Source organism: Amblyomma americanum, chromosome 2 (genome assembly GCF_052857255.1).
Source record: "Amblyomma americanum isolate KBUSLIRL-KWMA chromosome 2, ASM5285725v1, whole genome shotgun sequence".
NCBI lineage: Eukaryota > Metazoa > Arthropoda > Arachnida > Ixodida > Ixodidae > Amblyomma > Amblyomma americanum.
The window spans coordinates 32,994,878-33,013,563 of record NC_135498.1 but is presented as its reverse complement, the minus strand read 5'-3'; the positions used below and the strand labels follow the sequence as shown (position 1 = coordinate 33,013,563).

The window sequence follows — 18,686 nt, the reverse complement described above, 5'->3', positions numbered from 1 at the left end:
CACTGTGGCTGTTATTGCGTCGGTTTGGAAACTGACACCTTTTATTTTTTTTTGTTCGCCCTTAGTCTGCATTTCAGTGCTAGTCTTTACATTTTTCTCAGTGCGTTCTTACCGTCTCTCTTTTTCAAGCGGGTGTGCGCGAGTTGCGAAGGCAGAACTACGGTTTTCATTAGTGAAAGAAGAAGACAAAAAGAAAAAAGTGCCTATGAAGAGCCTTTAGGTAGTCTGAAGTTCTCCAGCTTTAATTTCAGCCTCGCTTCTCTCCGCAAATTTTTACTCGAGAGGAATAGCTTCATGAAGTCTGACAGCGCCCTCCTTTCGGATGGTCCGGAACTTGGAGAGGTCGAAGGCGAAGCTGCTGACTTCCGAACCATGCCCACTGCTGCGATGGGCACCGCGGAGGTTCGAGCCAGTGGGGACGTAGCCTCATCCTTCCCTGGTGAACACGGTGGCGCCCGCTCCGAGCCTGAGGACCCTGGCAGAAACGGATCATTACGGCACTCCGATAACTGGCCTCGTCGGGGACCTGCTTCTGAGCTACAGCAAGGCAAGAAATATCCGCCCTCAAATGATTGAGCATTGAGAATGAATGCTTCCATACACAGTAGCAGAAATATTTGTTAATGAATATATCCGGGTGACCATAGCGCCCTTCACGAATTTAATGATGGTCGAGTAGTGACTGTACCCTGTGAAATCTGGGGGCACAATTCGCCAGTCACCTGGCAAGAGTGCAAAAGAATGAGACACTAAAAAGATATCCTGCGCAACAAGGGCATGCACGCACATTCTAAACAATACACCAATACGGGAGTAAAAAGTAAGCTGTCTTCTAGCTCATTCCCTTTTATGATATGGGTTGCGTATAGGGCAGTTTACTGCCTTTCTAGTCCTTTCTGTTTAGAGTGTAGAGAAATACTGCGGCACACGGCGCTTTCGGCAATATGTATATTCGGCGCAGAGAGATGTTCTCATTAAGACAGCCGTCTTTGGGAGAGCAGGAGCTAAGCACCTGCTCGCTGATGTGGCTAGTTTAACCCCTTCGTTCAATGAGTCCGCATATGTCAACGTGACTTTTTGTGCTTTTCGGCGGCAGCTGTGTCAAAAGGAACCGCAGCCGGTTGCAGCTGACATTTCGAACTCCTTCCGACAAGCTGTGAGAAGTACCACAAGCCTAGATTGAGAAATAAATGTAGACAACCGCTTTTAAGATTAAGGCCCGCGGGTTTCACGTTTCAGGGAAATCCTGTGTTTTGTTGACTCCTTTTGCGTGCATAAACGTTTTGAAAGACCTAAAATTCTCTGAATTGGTTACAGAACGAGTTCATTCAGCAATTAGAGACTGAAAGCAGCCTCCAGCTACGGTATGCATCAATGAGGATCCGACAGAAATTGCATCGTTATTCACCAGGAAGGTAGTATATACCTTCCTCTGCAGTCCAGGCATATTCCTTGCAAAAAAAAAAAAAAATGGAGGGGACACCTAAGCTCCGCCCCATGAGTATGACGTGATAGCATAATCTGTTCAGTCCGAAATGTGCAGGTCATTCTCTACTTTACAATCATAGACGCTTGGGAGTCTTCATACCACTCCTGGCGGAGTGGTGCAGCGGTTAAGCGGTGCGCCACTGCCCTGCGATGGCAGGTGCTCCTAACGGTGGGCCTTTTGCGGCTCAGGTTTCTTCTCCCGAGCACCAATTATTAATTCAACTGCCACCTGCCACAGCGGGCAGCATGCTCACTGTCCGGTTGGCAGGTTGTGGCGACGCCGCAAGGTCACGTGACCCAGGTGGTATACCTGCCTCCTAGGTTGATCTCTGGGGACCACCTGCCAGAGCAATGCTCGTGATTTGTCGCTCACAACGCCGATGCCAACAACGCCGACACGGGATTTTCTGGGGAACGGGGCGTTATTCAGCGCTATCGCGTTTGTATAAGATCGTCAGACTCTACCTCTCAGAGGATAACGACGAATGGATGTAGTGTTAGCAAGGTTAACAAAGTCGATATATACATAGTTGGTGCACTTTCAGGTTCTTGTATAATACCGATACCTGTAAAGAAAAGAGCGATACGTTAGCCGTAAGCTTAAGATATGCCTTGCGCGGGTGACCACGCTTACAAGTTTACTTTTGGCGTAATGTAGGCATTTCCATGCCTAAATAACTTAACGAAAGATATGCGTTGCGACTCAGTTGGATTTGTTAGCGTAACGTCTCAAAAACGTGGTAGAAGCTAGGAAGCGAAGTTACAGTGATGAATAGATTTTTCGCTCACCTGGTGGCCAAATTGTTGTGTCGCTGCGTGATGAATTTTTGATGCCTCAGCTGCAACAGACAAAAATAAAGGTTTAGCAGCACAGAGTAGAACTGCGAGTAGCAATATAGAGTGCACTGCATTTCTGGGCCCCCTTTTCTGCCCAAATGTTTGGTGGCCCCAAGACTAGGTCCTGTTTCGGACCATGTCGCGGCAAAAAGAAAAAAGAAAAGCTATTATATAGGAGCTGAAATTACTGCGAAAACACTATTTAGATTGGTAAATCCCGAACAAGATCTTGCGATGTTTGTATGCTTGCGGTGTTTGTGAGATTATGCGAAGTGAAATTAATTAATAAAAATAAAACAAACGAATATTCGCGACTGGGATTCGAACCAGTGGCGGCGCGAACAGATCAGCTTCCCACAGGCCACTGCGCGAGAGCATGCTCTAGCTATATCGCCGCAGCCTAAGACGCCTCGTGTTAAACTGCAACACACTCTCCCGCTCATTGTTTGCAGATCGCCGTCTTTATTACCTAACACTACTACCAAACTAATATTCGCTCTTTGAGCTAGGTGGCGGTAGTGGCAGAAAGAAGTGTGCAGCATGCGTTGGCGTGAACAATGTTGTGGCAGAAACATGGCACTAGAGCAAAAGATGTTGGCGTTGGCAACACTGCTGCATAAACACGACACTCGAGCATAGGCCGCCGGCGTGCATTGGGTAAATTGGCAATGACGATGAAAAAGTTGAAGACGCGCATAACTGGCTGCCTGCAAAAAAAAAAAAAAACTCTGCTTTCACACAATATTTTGTGATTAGCAGCGCTAAACCACCAGCCATTTTTTTTTTTCGTCTCCAGCTAAGATGTAGCCAGAAGCTGACAAGTTTATCGTCCCGGCGGTCTTGCGATGCGCAGAGGCACCAGTTACGACTCCACGTGGAAGAGGATCTGCGCTCTTCCACGGCCTCCGCCGCTTCTCCAGTTTCGCGCCGATTCTTGTGCTGCTGATGCTGCTGATGATGACGATGGTTCACCTCCTGATGCAAGTGTGGCGTATTAAGACGCTGTTCGATCAGCACATGGCCTGATGGAAGGATTGAACTAAGGCGGTCTGAGATCATCCCTCTCAGCACAGGGCACTCTGCGAACTACTGGAGATCATTCCCTACCTCTTTTCATACGAAATGGTTTTAGAGGGCGAGTGTACGCGCGAAGTGGTTCATGTGCGAGTCACGTTGCATTTCTCCTCTCGAATATGTTTTTTGACACTCAGCCGTTATGTAACGAAAATAAACTTGTATTCGTTATTGTATTAGAGCAGTAACAAGTTGTCCAGCGATCAAAAGGACACCGAAATTGTGATGATCAATTCGAAGCTTAATCTTCATTACACTGACGCAAACGTTGTCAAAGTGTCCTATGACTGCCTGGCGAAGTAATAACGGAGATATTGAAGCACTCACTCACAGAGAGTTAAGAGATCTAAGAATGACTAATCAAATTCACTAAACTATATAGTACTTCCCAAGGATGCCGTTGTCCTCAAGAAAGATATCAACGCCACAAGTGCTCGCTTTTGCAAGTCTCTCTTCAATCGTGCCCTGAAGTTTATCTGTAACGTCTCCTAATGAATACCAGCATATTTTCTGCGCACTTAACGCAATCTGTTGCCAGGTTTCGAATTTCTCCGAAGCCGCAAACACAGTCGTCTCCATTTACTTTAAATGTCGCATCATGGATATGCGATATAAATGTAGCGAGTATAACTCGCAGTGGAAATACGGTGCATGGTTTAGACGAGTCTCTCCTACGTATAATCTTCGGAGAAAAGCGCAGCAAATGGAAGTGGCCCGTTATCATCGCGTGCAACTTCAGACCCTGGCGTAGCCACCCAACTATCTATCGCGTGAGCGAAGAGCGTGACTCACTACCCATAAGCCGTGACTGTTCCGGGTTGTTGTTTTTCTTCCCCGTTGGCGGTGCCGTTGCCACCGCTGTTGCAATCGCGATGCGCTCCGCTCCCCGCTATCTTCACGAAATCCTGAAGTGCTCTTGAAAGGAGGCTTCTGTTGGGCTGGGCGCTTACTTCCTTCTACGTGCCGACTGAGTTTTTACAAGGTGCACACTCGTGCAAAGAAACCTTTTATGTGTTTAAAACTCCCTAACACCCGTGTTAATGATGGCGGCGAACCGCTAACTTGACGATGAACTTTTTTCTTTCTTCACCGTGCTACCAATTTACCATTTCTTTTTTGAATGGGCATCGAGGACAAATTGAATGGTTTTATTGAATTTCTGTTTGATGGCTTAGGTTTGAGCCAACTATATGTTTTTTTCTTTATCTATAAGTGATGTCCCTGCCGCTGCTGCCGCTGAAGATAGGGTTTAAGTCCAGTAAAGTTGCTCTGAGGAGCTTTTTCCTTAAATTACCCATAAGCTCCTTAGAGCAACTTGATGGGTCTTAAACCCGGTCTGGCGGCAGCAGCGGCAGGGACATCACTTATACATAAAGAAAAACATATAGCTGGCTCAAACTTAAGCCATCAAATAGAAATTCAATAGATGAATTCAATTTGCCCTCGATGTCCCTTAAAAAAAAAACAAATGGTAAAAGGTAGCATGGTCAAGGCAATTCAATTCAAAATGGAAGTTCACTAGTGTCGAGCTAAGAAAGGAAAAAAAAGAACAAATATAGACCGGCCGATTTCAAAAGTAAACTGCGTGCGTAAACACTGAATCCGCGGTGTGGATCCCGGAGGCTAGGCGAACCGCCATTCACTTCGAAGTTGCGGTGATCACAGAGTTCTTCTACGTGCCGTCGCTACGAGTTTGAATCGAGTGGCCTGAAAATTTTTAAATTCAATCCTCTCAGCCCTACATGGATTTCTTTTTGGTGCCAGACAAGCGCCAGCATACCCAGAAAGAGTCAGATAGCCAACTCTCACTGGGATAAGCAATTGAACAGATTCGCTGTCAATGTCCCTGTACTGCAGACATGCTTTCTGCAGGCCTTGGACGCTAGGCTTTAGCCTTTAACATATTCACTTCGCGGTAACTATCTTACGTGCTCACTTCGCGGCAACAGCATTGCGGTCGCAGTCTGAAAGGCTTACAAGAAAGCAGTCCAGGTCCAAGCTCACCTAAGTAACCACAGAAACCACCCATGCCTTTAAAAGCGCACACTGTATACGCATGGTTACAGCACGCTGTAAACAGGGCCTGTATGCAAGCTAGAGAAAAGGCTTAGAACTGACAAGAACACTGCACGTCTTAGTTTAACTGAGGACAGCGTGACGAGCTACGAAAACGAAATCGGTGTAGCATAACGTTAAGAGACAAGGAGAGAGCCGAGTGAGTCTGGGAACGAATTCGAATAAAGTGCAATCCTATAGTTGCATCATGGGCAGTGCGCGTAGTGCCTAATCCGATTGTCTCTTATTGTAACGGAGCGGATTCCAAGAGAAGGCCAACGCGACATGGAACGGGCCCCGCCGCGGTGGCTCAGTGGTTAGGGCGCTCGACTACTGATCCGGAGTTCCCGGGTTCGAACCCGACCGCGGCGGCTGCGTTTTTATGGAGGAAAAACGCTAAGGCGCCCGTGTGCTGTGCGATGTCAGTGCACGTTAAAAATCCCCAGGTGGTCGAAATTAGTCCGGAGCCCTCCACTACGGCACCTCCTTATTCCTTTCTTCTTTCACTCCCTTCCTTATCCCTTCCCTTACGGCGCGGTTCAGGTGTCCAACGATATATGAGACAGATACTGCGCCATTTCCTTTCCCCAAAAGCCAATTATTATTATTATTATTATTATTATTATTATTATTATTATTATTATTATTATTATTATTATTATTATTATTATTATTATTATATGGAACGGCAGTGTGTGAGATGCTGGGATGAGATTAGGACACTTGGAGGGATAAAGTGACTGCGACTTGGGGCAGAACATAGTCTACTGAAGGTCAGTGGGAGAGGTCTCTGACCAGCAGTAGACATAGTTAGCCTGGTGGCGATGACGCTGGAAAGTTCATTCTAAGCAAATCACGTCGACGAAATACTGTAGTTTGTATTAAGGCTTGAGGCCGATTGTTTAACGAACGTTCAGGTGGAAAATACAAAATTTGCTATGATTTTGTAATTTGAACATGCAAATTGTGAAAAGGATAGTGTGAACTCCTCTGAGCGAAGTTATGCCATGGAATCAAAAGTAACTTTCGGAAGGTTCATTGAGCATCAGGACGATGTTTTTTTCTTTTTTCTCTCTTTCTTACTTTCTCTCCTTCTTCTACTATTACTGCTCCTTTCCCCATCAAAACGTTCTTGTTCCAAGCAATTAACCGCCAGTGTCTTGGCGACTCCCCCGTAGCGGGTGTGTACCAGCTTTATTAGAGGCCAACCAAGCAACTCTCTACCTCTCTTGCTCCCTTTTTCCTTGCTTTTTACTTTCTTACTTTTATCCTTTCTTTATCTTCCTTCTCTTATTTCTTTCCTATTCATTTCTTTCGTTTTCTCATAGCTTAACAACTCACACGGTATTTCATCAGAATTAACCGTTTCCCGTTTCAGCGCGCCCTTGGCAAGAAGAGAGAAAAAAAAAACTGGAGGAGACACTTAAGCTCCTCCTTAAGGGTATGACGGGATAGCGTAATGGGTTAATTCTCACATATGCTTAAGGTCGTTCTCTACTTTACATTCGTAGATCCCTGGGAGTCCTCATACCTCTCCTAGTGCAGTGCATCGTGCTACGGTTAAGCGATGCGCCACTGCCCGGCGATGGTAGGTGCTGCTCCCAGCGGTGGGCCTTGTGCGGCGCAGGTTGGTCTTCCCAAGCGAAATATCATTAACTTAACTGCCACCTGTCATGGTAAGTAGTTTGCTTACTATCCGGTCGGCGGGTGTAATGACGCCGCAAGGTCACGTGACCTAGCTGGCCCACCTGCCTCCTAGGTTGCTTTGTGGACACCACCTGCCAGAGCCATATGCCCCCGAATTTTCGCCCACAACGCCGCCGCCCACAAAGCCGACAGCGGATTTTCTGGTTAACGGCCGCCTTAAAGGGGCTCTAGAAACAAATTCCGAGGAGGGAACATAAACTCGCTCAATCACTGCATTGTGTTTTCGCGATCATCTGAGCCAAAAAATTCCCTGCTACGCGCAGAAGAGAACTCACAATCACGCGCGAAAGTTAGCGAGCCCTTCCCGCGACTTTTTATTGTCCGCACTCTCCTCCGTCGCTCGAACCTGCGTATACAAGTTGTGAGATGGCTATTGGTTAGATTATTTCAGACGTCAGGCAGCTACCATGTCCGCGGCCAATAAGCCGCGTTGCTCCGGGGGGTCAGGAAGCTCTGCCCCCGGAGGTGGGGCCGGCCAAAAAGTGGCGAGAAGAGAGGGAATGGCGCGCAGACGCAGAAATTAAGATTATGAGTACATATAACTCAGCTTCTACAATGCCCATTAAAAAAATTCTTCCCGGAGAATATTTGTGAAGCAGCGTGCCTTAAAATCCTAGGCATACCGCAACTTTATTAGGACCCGTTTCAGAGCCCCTTTAAAGCTGTCGCGATAGCTTGCACGCGTCCACATTAACGAGAGTGCAATGTCAGCGATTTCTTAAGATTAAAATTGTAGTCCTAATGAGTTGAATTGAGTTGAGGTGTTGAATGCTACAGGTTGGATTAGCCTTGCTCATTCTGCCGGCAATTGCTCCACCGTAGCGTCCCTTCTATGTTAATAGCCTCCTAAAACCTGTCGCTTCTACGCCGCTATGCTCACAGTCTCTTATAATAGCACACATTCTCTCCCGCAGTCACCGTCTATGCACACAATCACTCCACACAGTCCACATCACAGTCCACTCCAGAAGTCACCATCTATGCACATATTCAGTCACAGTAGAACATAGGCCATTGTAGTGCCACAATACATACACACAATCACTTACAGTATAATGTAGTCCACTCCGGAAGACACCATCTACGCACACATTCAATCACAGTAGGCCATAGCCCGTTCCTGCTGTCACCGTTTAGAAACAAGATCAGCGTCCTGCAGAAATTTTAAAAAGAAGGCGTGCAGCCTCCCTTCTGCATGTCTGGTTTCCACTCGGGTAGACACTGTCCTGAACTGTACTGTGAAGGGTTCCTGTCTTCTTGAAGGAAACGAGCATCACATACCTTTCCGCATTGTACTTTGAGCAGTGCATAATATAATGTTCGATATCCCCGCACATACCACATAAAGAACTTAGATACTGTGCCCGTATTATGCATCCAGGCAGAAGTGCGAGCAGAGGCAGTGCGAATTCGATGTAGTAGAGTCGCCTGGGATTTTCTCAGTCCCTTTGTCACACATGTCTTGTGGAGCGCACTCCACAGGGCACAGAAATGATCGAGCACCGTTATCCTGTAGAGACTTTTTCCATCTTGAGGTACTTTTTTTGATGGATTCCTTGACAGAGCTTTATGGGCAAGATAGCCTGTCACCTCATTGCCGTTGACTCCTATGTGAGAAGGCACCCATTGGAAATATAGAGTAAAACCTATGCTGTGCAGATTCTGCACCAAGCGCAGAGAGCTTATAGACAAGTCATCAGTAGGGAATCCGCGCTCTAGCCTCTGAAGGGCAGATTTTGAATCAGTTATGATGACAACAGGTTGAGCCGGACAAGACCCTAACTTCCGTAAAGCCGCCTCAATAGCAACCATTTCGGCCGTTGGGGAGGATACGACAGCAGTAAAGCGTACAGACCACTTACAGTCCAAAGAAGGAATGTAAACAGCCGCTGCGCTAGCTTGTTGAACCTTGTCCACAGAACCATCCATGAAAATTTTAAGATGGCGTGTATACTCTGTTTCCAAATGTTCAAATACGAGCGAACGCGTTGCTTCCAAAGGAGAGCTGCGCTTTGCGCTCACGTGGGGAATTTTGACCTTACAGTCGAGGGTCGGAAAAGACCAGGGAGTTTCAACCGTTTCCCTTGCCTTCGAACATCAAGGCCTAAAGAACTAAGGGTATTAAGTACCAAGTAGTCCTTCGACTCATATCTCTTGCAGAGCCGCTGGAGAAGGGATCGCCCAGCTCTTAGGCGACCAAGATGCATTAGCAGTGTCTGAGAAGCGACAAGGCTAAGAGGTTTCGATAGAGACTCATGAAGTACTGCCTTATTCGCAGCCGCATGAGGAACTCCAATGGCTCTTCTTAGGCCCTTTCTGTGGACAACTTCGAGACACTGAAACATTAGGCGACTGACCACCAACGCTTCATGAAGTTTGGCCATTGAAGAAGGATGGCTTCCTCATTGCTCACATGCAATTCTACGGATCACATTGAAACCCGAAGATATAGATGAAACAATCGCGTCGACAACTTTTCGCCACTGTAGACGGGAGTCAATAATGACGCCCAGGAAACGCGTCTGGTTGAATTGACGGATGCAAGAGTGACCGAGGTCTATCTTCAACCGCGCTTGACGTCTTCCTACACCTGGAAACAGAACAAAGCCGGATTTTTCTACTGATAGAGACAATCCCACACCTTTAAGGTAAGCTTGTACCGAAAGTAGAGCCTGTCGAGCTATCAGGGCTAATCGCTTGTGTTGGTAGCCAGTAATCCAAATACAGATGTCGTCAGCATATATTGACATACGCACTTGTCTGCAATTTATTTGCAACGAATGGGGAAGGCCAGCCATTACGACGTTAAAAAGCATCGGGGAAACAACACTTCCTTGAGGCACACCTCGTGATAGAACCCTTTCGGTGCTTAAGGTACTCCCTAACCGTACACGATCCGCACGATCACCTATAAACTTGTAAATGAATCTTAACATATGGCCCTGTACGCCCATGCCTTGCAAACTGTAGAATTGAGCTCTGAAGCACGTTGCCGTTAACTTTCGCAACGCCAAGGAAAATGGCTAAAATTTCCACCTTAGCCGAAAGCTCTCTGGTGTTCACTGTGACTCACCAAGTCTAAGACGCTATCTTGGGCACTAAGACCTCGGCGGAATCCTGTCATACATGTTGGCAATGCCTTGCTGTCCTCAAGAAACTACGATAATGCTTCATTTACCAGCTTCTTCATCGACTTAGCTGCACAGGAGGCCAACAACACAGGGCGATACGAGGCAAGGTACGTCATGTCATTGCCAGGCTTCAGTACTGGAACTACATGTGCCACCTTCCATGACGGAGGAACATCGCCAGTCTCCCAAACTCGATTGATGAAGTTGAAGACCTCTTTCCTGAATTCCAAGGGCAGGTTATTCAGCTTTGGATTTGTGATGCCGTCGGGACCTGGTGCACATCGGCGCCGCAGGCCACTGAGCGCAGTCTGACGCTCTTGAAACGTGAACTGGACGTCCATGATAGACCTGGAGGAAGCAGGTGGTGTATATATACCTATTCCAGAATTAGCACGTACGAGTGCGTCTGCAAATTCCTCTGCCAAGCACAAAACAGGTTTTTCCTTGCGTATTGCAAGAGCTTTAAAAGGCTTTCAAGGGCGAGATTCTTCAGCAAGGCTGCCAATAACTCGCCATATTCTCGTCATCGATGAGAACGCAGTCAAACTAGCGCAGAATGAGTCCCATTGCAACCTGTAGAGCTTGTTCGTGTGCCGTCTAATGGCAGAATTCAGCCTATCGAAGGTCGTCTTCAGTTCCCCGTCGTCCTTCTTCCGCATGAGTTGGCGCTCCGCCCTTCTCGCTGCACAAATGTTCCGGAGTTTTAAATCCAGGGCCGGAAAAGGATCACGTAACTTGACCTGCGTAGATGCTGCCAGCTTACCAGAAATCATTTTGTCATTAACATCACCACAAACACGTTCTAGATGCTCTCTGTACTTGTCCCAGTTTTCCACATTGCTAATTTTAGGACCACGCATACGAAAATTGGCAGCAAACACAAAAATCGGTTAGTGATCACCTCCCATGCGGTCAGGCGCTGTTGACCACCTCACGCGGACGTCAGGTGAATGCAGTGTCAGGTCTATAGCTGTCGCTGAGGCTGGACGCCGGAATAAAGTGGGGCTTCCGTCATTGGCAACACACAGGTCCAAACTGTCAATAACGTCTACGAGTTTGCGTCCACGGGAATCCGTGTTCCTCTCACCACAGACGGCATGATGGGCGTTGAAATCACCGCAGATGATTCGAGGAGCTGGGCAGCGGTCGCAGAGCTGCTGCAGAAACAAATCCAATGCGACCTTCTTCCGCGGGGACACGTACATGGATGTAATAGAAAGGGCTCGAAAGCCGAGCTGTATTCTCAAAGCCGATCCGTGCAAAGATCAGCAACGCTTAGAGAAACATGTAGAATTTCCCTTCTTATGTAAAGCGCGGCACTTTCTGCAGGAAATGACTTTATGCTGCTGTTTTTATGGGCGAAATATCCAGTCAAACATATCCTGCTTGGCAGGCAAGCTTCTGACTGGGCCAATACTGGAACACAAGTCTCTTTCAAGAATAGTTTTAGTTCAGCTAACCGACTTAAAATCCCAGCGCAGTTCCAGTGCAATATAAACGGCACTTTTCGGTGAATATTAGGTCCACGAGGTTGAACCCCATTCATATTAGATCGCACGGAAGTTCGCTGCGAAGGTTGTAATTAGGGACTCAAAAGAAAGCAACAGCTGTAGGAAGTTCTTCAGGTTACCAGGCGCCATCGCTGGGACATGTGAACGCCGGGCCCCAAACAAAACATGAAGAAGGTCAGACATACCTTGATTTTTGAGCTCCTTATTAGACAGTTTTAGCTGTGCGTACGCAACGGCTTAGCGTACGCAAGGAGTTTGCGGGGACGGTAGTGCGCATGCGCAGAACGCAAGCGCAAGCCCTGCGTCTTGCGTGCGTACGCTAGCCAGCGGACTTTGCGTTGCGGCGCTTGCGTGGCTTGCGTAAGCTAACTTTGACAAGATGGCGGCGCCCTGCTCGCCCGCTTCGGAATAAATACACGTCGCCGCTGGATTCTTCGACGCAACAGCTCACTCAAATGGTAGCGGTTCGCTTTTATTTCGCCTAATCTTGCCCACACGTAGCGGTATAAGCGATAACTAGCCCCTGTTCTTCAGATAATTTGGTGATTTTCAAGCTCCTAGGCCTAACTATATGCAGTGTGTTTTCCTCGTAGCAACGACACCTGGCGAAGCAGTTTTCTAGCTTTTAGCCAGTTCTTACATTTTCTTCGGTTTGCATAGTTTTTCTTCTTGGAACAAAAAAAAAGGCTCCCAATGCACTCACACTAGTTATCAGTAATCACGGATTTAATTTCTTCAACCGAGCGTTGATGTGGTTTGACGCCTTGTCACTAGATGGCGCCACGTGCGCCTGAGGGACGCTACGGCACGGCCAGCTAAAACTTCGGAGCGGACAGCGTAACGTACGCAGCGCCGTAGCGCTTTGCGTACGCAAGCACTTGCGTACGCACAGCTAAAACTGTCTATTTTGCGCCACGCACTCACTTACAACATCGACAAAATATGCCGACGGGGACACACTCATGGCCGCAGTAGCTGTTTTTTTTTTGTCACTTGTGCATATGAGAGCCCCCCTTGCCGTCGAGTCTGGCTGCGATCCGGTCGCTCAGGAACATGGACACTTTTTGCTCGAGGTTGAACAACCGACTCGCCCGCAATGGATCTTGGCGTCTTGATGGACTCAAGTCTCATGGGACATTGTTGGATAACGCAACAACATCTGACTCCAACACTGGGAACTCGTCTAACCCTGGGACAGGCGTCTCAGTCGGTTAGGTTTTGGGACCAGCAATAAAGGATATTCGACGGTGCAGAGCGCTCACACGGAAAGGGGCAGACTCCGAAACTCGCTGGATGATCACCACCGCAATTGGCACAGGCAAAATCGGCCTTGCAGATTTTAAAGTCGTGGTCGCCTCCGCACCGCTTACAGCGTCGGTCCTTTGTGCAAACTTTGGCCACGTGCCTAAACTGTTGGCATCTAAAACACCGCGGAGGAGCTTCAGTGAAATCAGCAACTGCGTGTTTTGTGAATCCCAGATCAATTTTTTCGGGGCTCTCTGAGTTGGGAGCGAATGTCAGGACGATGGAGTTCGTAGGTTTCGCAGCCCACTCTTTTTCTGGAGATTCCACACGACGCACGAGTCGTTTCACGTGCAGAACACTTAGTGGTTTCAGATAATCAAGTAGGTCGCGTTCTGAACACCACTTTGGTATAGCCTTAATAACACAGGAGTTCTTAATGTAGGAATGGGGCAACCGCACGTTAACTTTGATGTCGCCAATCTGAGAGCACTGCAGCAGCTTGTCAACCTGCTCTTCCGTCGAGACATCCAGCAGAAGACCCCCGTGCATGATGAGCCGACTACGAATCGGAGCTGATCCCAACAGTGATTGAATGGCCAAGAAAAGTAAGGTGGGATTCCTCTCAAATCAACCCCTTTCTGTGTGGGCTCAACCACTACCGGGATCCCGACCGTTCGTTGCTTGCGATGACTCACCAACTTGAAGCCCTCATTGTCCACTTCAGCCTTATCGGCCACTGACTCGTCACCGTTCACAATCGTTGACTCAGCCCCACTGAACGATGAGGTCTCGCTGGACGGGTGGCCGTACTCATGTTCTGGTCGCTGGACAGCCTGGGAAGCCATGGCCGCCTCTTCCGATCCAGGCTCCTCAGATTGGCGTGGTCCCTTTAGGCTTGCCGGCGCCGGAGCAGCCGTACTCTTCCCACAGGGACAGTACCGCCTCGAAGATGCTGCCGTCCTCGAATATTTCAATAAAACTATGCAAATTAGGAAAAAATAGGTAAAGTGACAGAGCTGTGGCGAAATTAGGTCGAAAAACGTTTTCGTCTTCCCATTCCATCTGGAGTCCTAATCTCTGAATAGTCCGCAGTCTTTCCTAATGTAGTTAGTTTCAACGGGGTCTATTCAAAATTGGTCGAGAGTTTCACGAGTTTGCAGTTGGAGAGCTCAGAACATAACAAGTGTGGTTATTTCGGTAGGTTGGTAAATACTTTCACGAACAAGGAATGGCGCAAAAATGTAAGTGGAACACACGCACAAACGCGCGCGCACGCACGCACGCACGCACACACACGCACACGCACGCACGCACACACACACACACACACACACACACACACACACACACACACACACACACACACACACACACACACACACACACACACACACACACACACACACACACACACACACACACACACACACACACACACACACACACACACACGCACACCGACTGACTGACTGACCGACTGACTGACCGACCAATTGACTGATTCACTGATTGCTTGCTTGATTGATTGGTCGATTGATTCGTCCATTCACTTAAGGCCTCTGCGGGTCAATTCTGAAATATAGATTATATAAGGCAGATCTCTTAGTGGAGGGCCTCTTAATTACGACAGCGTAGGGTTCTTTGCCGTGCACCAAAAATCCGCTGAAGCTAAAAAACGCCAGCTGGTCAGATGTAATCAGAAGTGCTCCGCTATGGCTGGCGCCTCACAACCTAGGATGTTGCTTAGTAAAAGTTTGTTGTTAACCACTAAACATTTGAGCATTTCTTGTCAGCTTCTAACCACCTCAGGTTTCTTTTTTTTTGCGCGTTATAGAGTTTACAGTGAAACAGCTAGTCGCCCGCTTTCCTCGTGACCGCTGATTCACGCGCCGACACACCTATTTTTCACCATTGGAGCGAGCCCAGGCGGAAAAGAGGAAGGGATAAAGAAACAAGAACAGCAGAATTGAAACGGAGCTGTTTATGGTGCTTTCTGAGAACACGAGTGGACAAAGTGTCGATAAGGGTTCTTTATCCGGGCATCTGTCCGCGGCAGCGCCGTCGTCAAAAGCTGCCTGCCGGCAGAGCTGTGCAGCATATCCTTTTCTTCAGGCTTTCCGACGTGACGGTAGTTGACGGTGTTTGCGGTCTAAGTGAAGCAAAGGAAGAGCATGGAGCATATCAAAAGGGAGAAAATCTACCGGGTAAGCTTCATGTCCGCGGCTTATGAATTTTCATTTCCGCGATGCATCTAGTTTGCTCTAATTTACCCGTCACTAATATTCTTAGTTTCTACCGGACTTCGAGGCTTATTGTTTGCCCCTTTTTTATTGTGTGTACGTGTGAAAATCCTCCATTATCAAGCCGCTTCACTGATTTAATGCTGCTACATTTATTCGTTTCTTCAATTTTTTTTGGTCTCATTTGCGTAACTACTCGCGTTCAGATTTTTATAAATAATTTACGCTGAGGTGTGTCAGTGCTGGATGTACGGAAAGTGTTAAGAAAACGTCATTTGGCGAGGATGCGAAATTGTGCTCATCTAACGCGAAGCTGCTGGAGTCACCCAAGGTGTGCAAGCTTAGTTTTTTTTTTTTTATTGGCTAGGAGCAGGGCCCAAGCACACGTTCTCAGGACAAATGGCTAGCGATCCAATGCGTACGCGAAGCGCTGCTCGCGATACCGGCGTTATACACAGTTTCCCGCCATTCCAATTGACCACGTGCTCTCTTCTCATGCTTTAGGAGAAACGGTTCCAATACCCTCGTGATGAATAGCCTTTGTCTAAAATATACTTCCCATCGGCTTATCTTCAGGAACATGAAGTGTGGCTCGTTGCACATCAGTGGAAAATAACTCTCGTTCTCAGACATACAATGCATTGGTCTTCCATGGTTGTAACAATAGCCACACTACCCGACCGTACAGTTAACGCCCCCGCGTCGGGGCGGGAATGCTGAAAGAAAACCTCAGACAACCGCACTAAGTCCAACACACAAAATCTTCTTGTTTAATACCAAAGGTACCGACATATACCCAGCACCACCAGGACACGAGGCCGAAGTGCTGGCTAGATTGACGTAGGCTACTTCATCAATTGCAGGTCTTTAAGAGGCGATCGCATTACTTCGCAACACAAGATAAGAAAGGCGCAAAAGAGGAAGTGCAACACGGCCTGAAAGGCTCGTGCAATAGAGGAGCAGATATTGAAGAGTTCGTATGCCCAGTGACTCACCGCCATAGTGAAAAAACAAGGAATGGTTTTAGAAGTTGATGAAAGAGGGGAGATATCAATGAGAAGTTGATCTGCGCTCGAACACCTTCCATAGAAACAATTCTATGTGTTGGAAGCATTTATTGCTTATCGACATCAGAGCCGACCTGAGTAGCAGCACATTAGTTGGCAGTGCTCTGCTCTGATTCTTGCCTTTCGCCGGGTCCTTGTCGCCGTGTTAGTAGAAATGTACCAGATCAGCCGAAACATCACATTTGCTAAATATGAAGGCTTAAGCCTTCAATGGCTCATTTTCAAGGTCATCTGCCGTTAGCAGCAATTGCCAGAGCTTTCCGGCCTGCCGATTGGTCTCTTCTGTGTCGTGACGTCACTGTCGCTAGGCGCATGTGTGCGCCTCCTGATTGGCTCGCGTGCGTGACGTCCCTGTCGTCAAGTGCGGGTGTCAGTGTGGTTCGGCACCACGCGGGATGACTCATCACATCGGCACGCGTGGCGGCCGTGTGTTCGACGGTGCGCCCTGACGTCGCTGTCGTCAGGTGTTTGAGGTGGCCTCCCGATTGGGTGCTGTGTGACCTGACGTCACTGTTGTGGGGCGCGCGTGGCGACCGCTTGCTTGGGGGTGGTGTGGTGGCAGTTTACTTTGCAGTATCGTGTGGGAAGGATGCTTCATTTCGCCACACCAGTGTCTCTTAACTCGAGACGTGCGGCAGCCGCTGACCGCAAGCGGCGCTCAAGAGAGGCTGAGCGTATACGTCGCATGCAAATCGCCATTGTCAATGGTGTCAGGCTTCCGCCGTTTCAATCTTTAGTCTCGACAAAGTGTCTTCCGTAATTTTTGTATTGGAAGGAGGGTCGGCAGGTGCTCTCTATATCTCCCTCACCTCCACTACTGTCGCCCAGCCGACTTTGCGGTTAGCTTCGCCATGCAGTAGGATTTTTGCTCCTTTAATTTCCGTACTGCCTCGAACACAATGATAAATCGTTCACAATCTCAGAAAGGCGGCACTTGGGCTAGTTGGTGTGACTTGCGAACAGGGACAGCTTCGTCCACATCAATGCCCACAACACCTCGAGGCCAACCTGTGCCCACATTTTCTCCAGAAGCGCTCTCATGCTGGAAAAAGAGAAAAACTTGTATGTTTAAAAGCAGCGTGGGGATTGCTGGCATGCGTGGAGCAGTGCAAAGGAAATGCACGTCGTCACCGCCCAGCAAAATATGGGACGAGGGGTGTATACTGGCAGGCTGCACGTGGCGCACCCCAGGAACCCGCAGGCAATGGTCGGAACTGCAGTCCTCGAACAATTCTGCGAGTGGCCGCTTGGACGTCGGCCATCCCAGCAGCAGAATTTCAGAGTCGGCTGACCTTTACAGCACTTTGGGGCAGCCAGCGAGTCGCGGTTGATCTGTTTTTGATGCGCAGACACAGGCTGCCTAAACGTACACTGATCTGACTGACAGCAAGTTAGTTGCTGACGTCTGCGGCTGTAAACAGAGCATTTCTTTCTTGTCTAAACAGAGGACGCGACTCCTACGTCACCTCTATTCCGCGTAAAAGTCTGGTGCGTCAATTGCATCCTATGGAGCAGCCTTGCAAGGCCCTAGCGACACGATATTACCTGCAATTGCTACACTTAGCGACAGCATCCCACTGCCTGCCCAGCAAGCAGTGTTGCAGGTCCAAATTGCCGTAGTTGTTTTAGTCTCCACTTGGAATCCGAAATTCAACGCTTTCAAAACTGCGTAATGCTCATAATCTTTTTTTGCGTTCGTGGCATAGCTCTATCGTTGCTGTTAAATGAGATTTTTCTTCTACTGAATAGATTATTATATCGCTTAGCTTAAGAGTTCGTTATTAACATATGCGCCCTGGTGCGCAGTTCGGCGAACGCTTTTCAGGAACCGAGAGGGAAAACGGCGAGCTTCAAGACTACGACTCATTGCTGCAGCATTGTTTGAACAGGGGGAACCTCTTCGAAGATCCAGAGTTCCCCTGCACTGATGACAGCGCATTTGGCGCCGAAGATCCCCCGTTCAGTGTTGTGTGGAAAAGGCCTTGGGTAAGAACCCGTGAGACAATGACTTCCTTGTTTCGTTTTTTTTTTTCTCGAAAAATGAGAAGCTTGCAAATAAGCGCGCCGATGGCTTGCACCACCACACCTAGCGTAACAGTAGCAAAAACAGGTCGACTTCTTCAAAGCGAACGTCGGAAGCACGATTAAAAAAAATGACTGACGGTTTAGCATTGCTAAGCCCGAAGTACAGTGCGAAAGCATAGTTTTTGCAGGTGGACACCACTGCCACGTACACGTGAAAAGAGGGTCTGAGGTGTCCTCTGACCCAAGGATCCAGTTATGCGCGTCTTTAACTTTTTCATCGGCAGTGCCAACTTACCCAGTGTTCGC

At 48.1% G+C, this 18,686-nt stretch overlaps 1 protein-coding gene and 1 long non-coding RNA gene across 2 annotated transcripts in view; one reads left to right on the top strand and one right to left on the bottom strand.

Moving 5' to 3' along the window:
* Nucleotides 1-231: 231 nt before the first annotated feature.
* LOC144120940 (uncharacterized) overlaps nt 232-18,686 on the bottom strand; it is a 173,891-nt gene continuing 155,436 nt past the window's right edge. Inside the window, exons 2-3 of the long non-coding RNA XR_013312502.1 lie at nt 2,278-2,327; nt 232-475 (exon numbers count right to left, since the gene is read on the bottom strand). This is a non-coding gene — a long non-coding RNA (uncharacterized LOC144120940). The remainder of the gene's footprint in view (nt 476-2,277; nt 2,328-18,686) is intronic.
* LOC144120937 (calpain-9-like) overlaps nt 15,095-18,686 on the top strand; it is a 52,951-nt gene continuing 49,359 nt past the window's right edge. The window contains exons 1-2 of the mRNA XM_077653759.1: nt 15,095-15,252; nt 18,162-18,341. Of these exons, the coding sequence (XP_077509885.1) occupies nt 15,220-15,252; nt 18,162-18,341 (213 nt within the window). The 5' untranslated portion in view covers nt 15,095-15,219. The remainder of the gene's footprint in view (nt 15,253-18,161; nt 18,342-18,686) is intronic.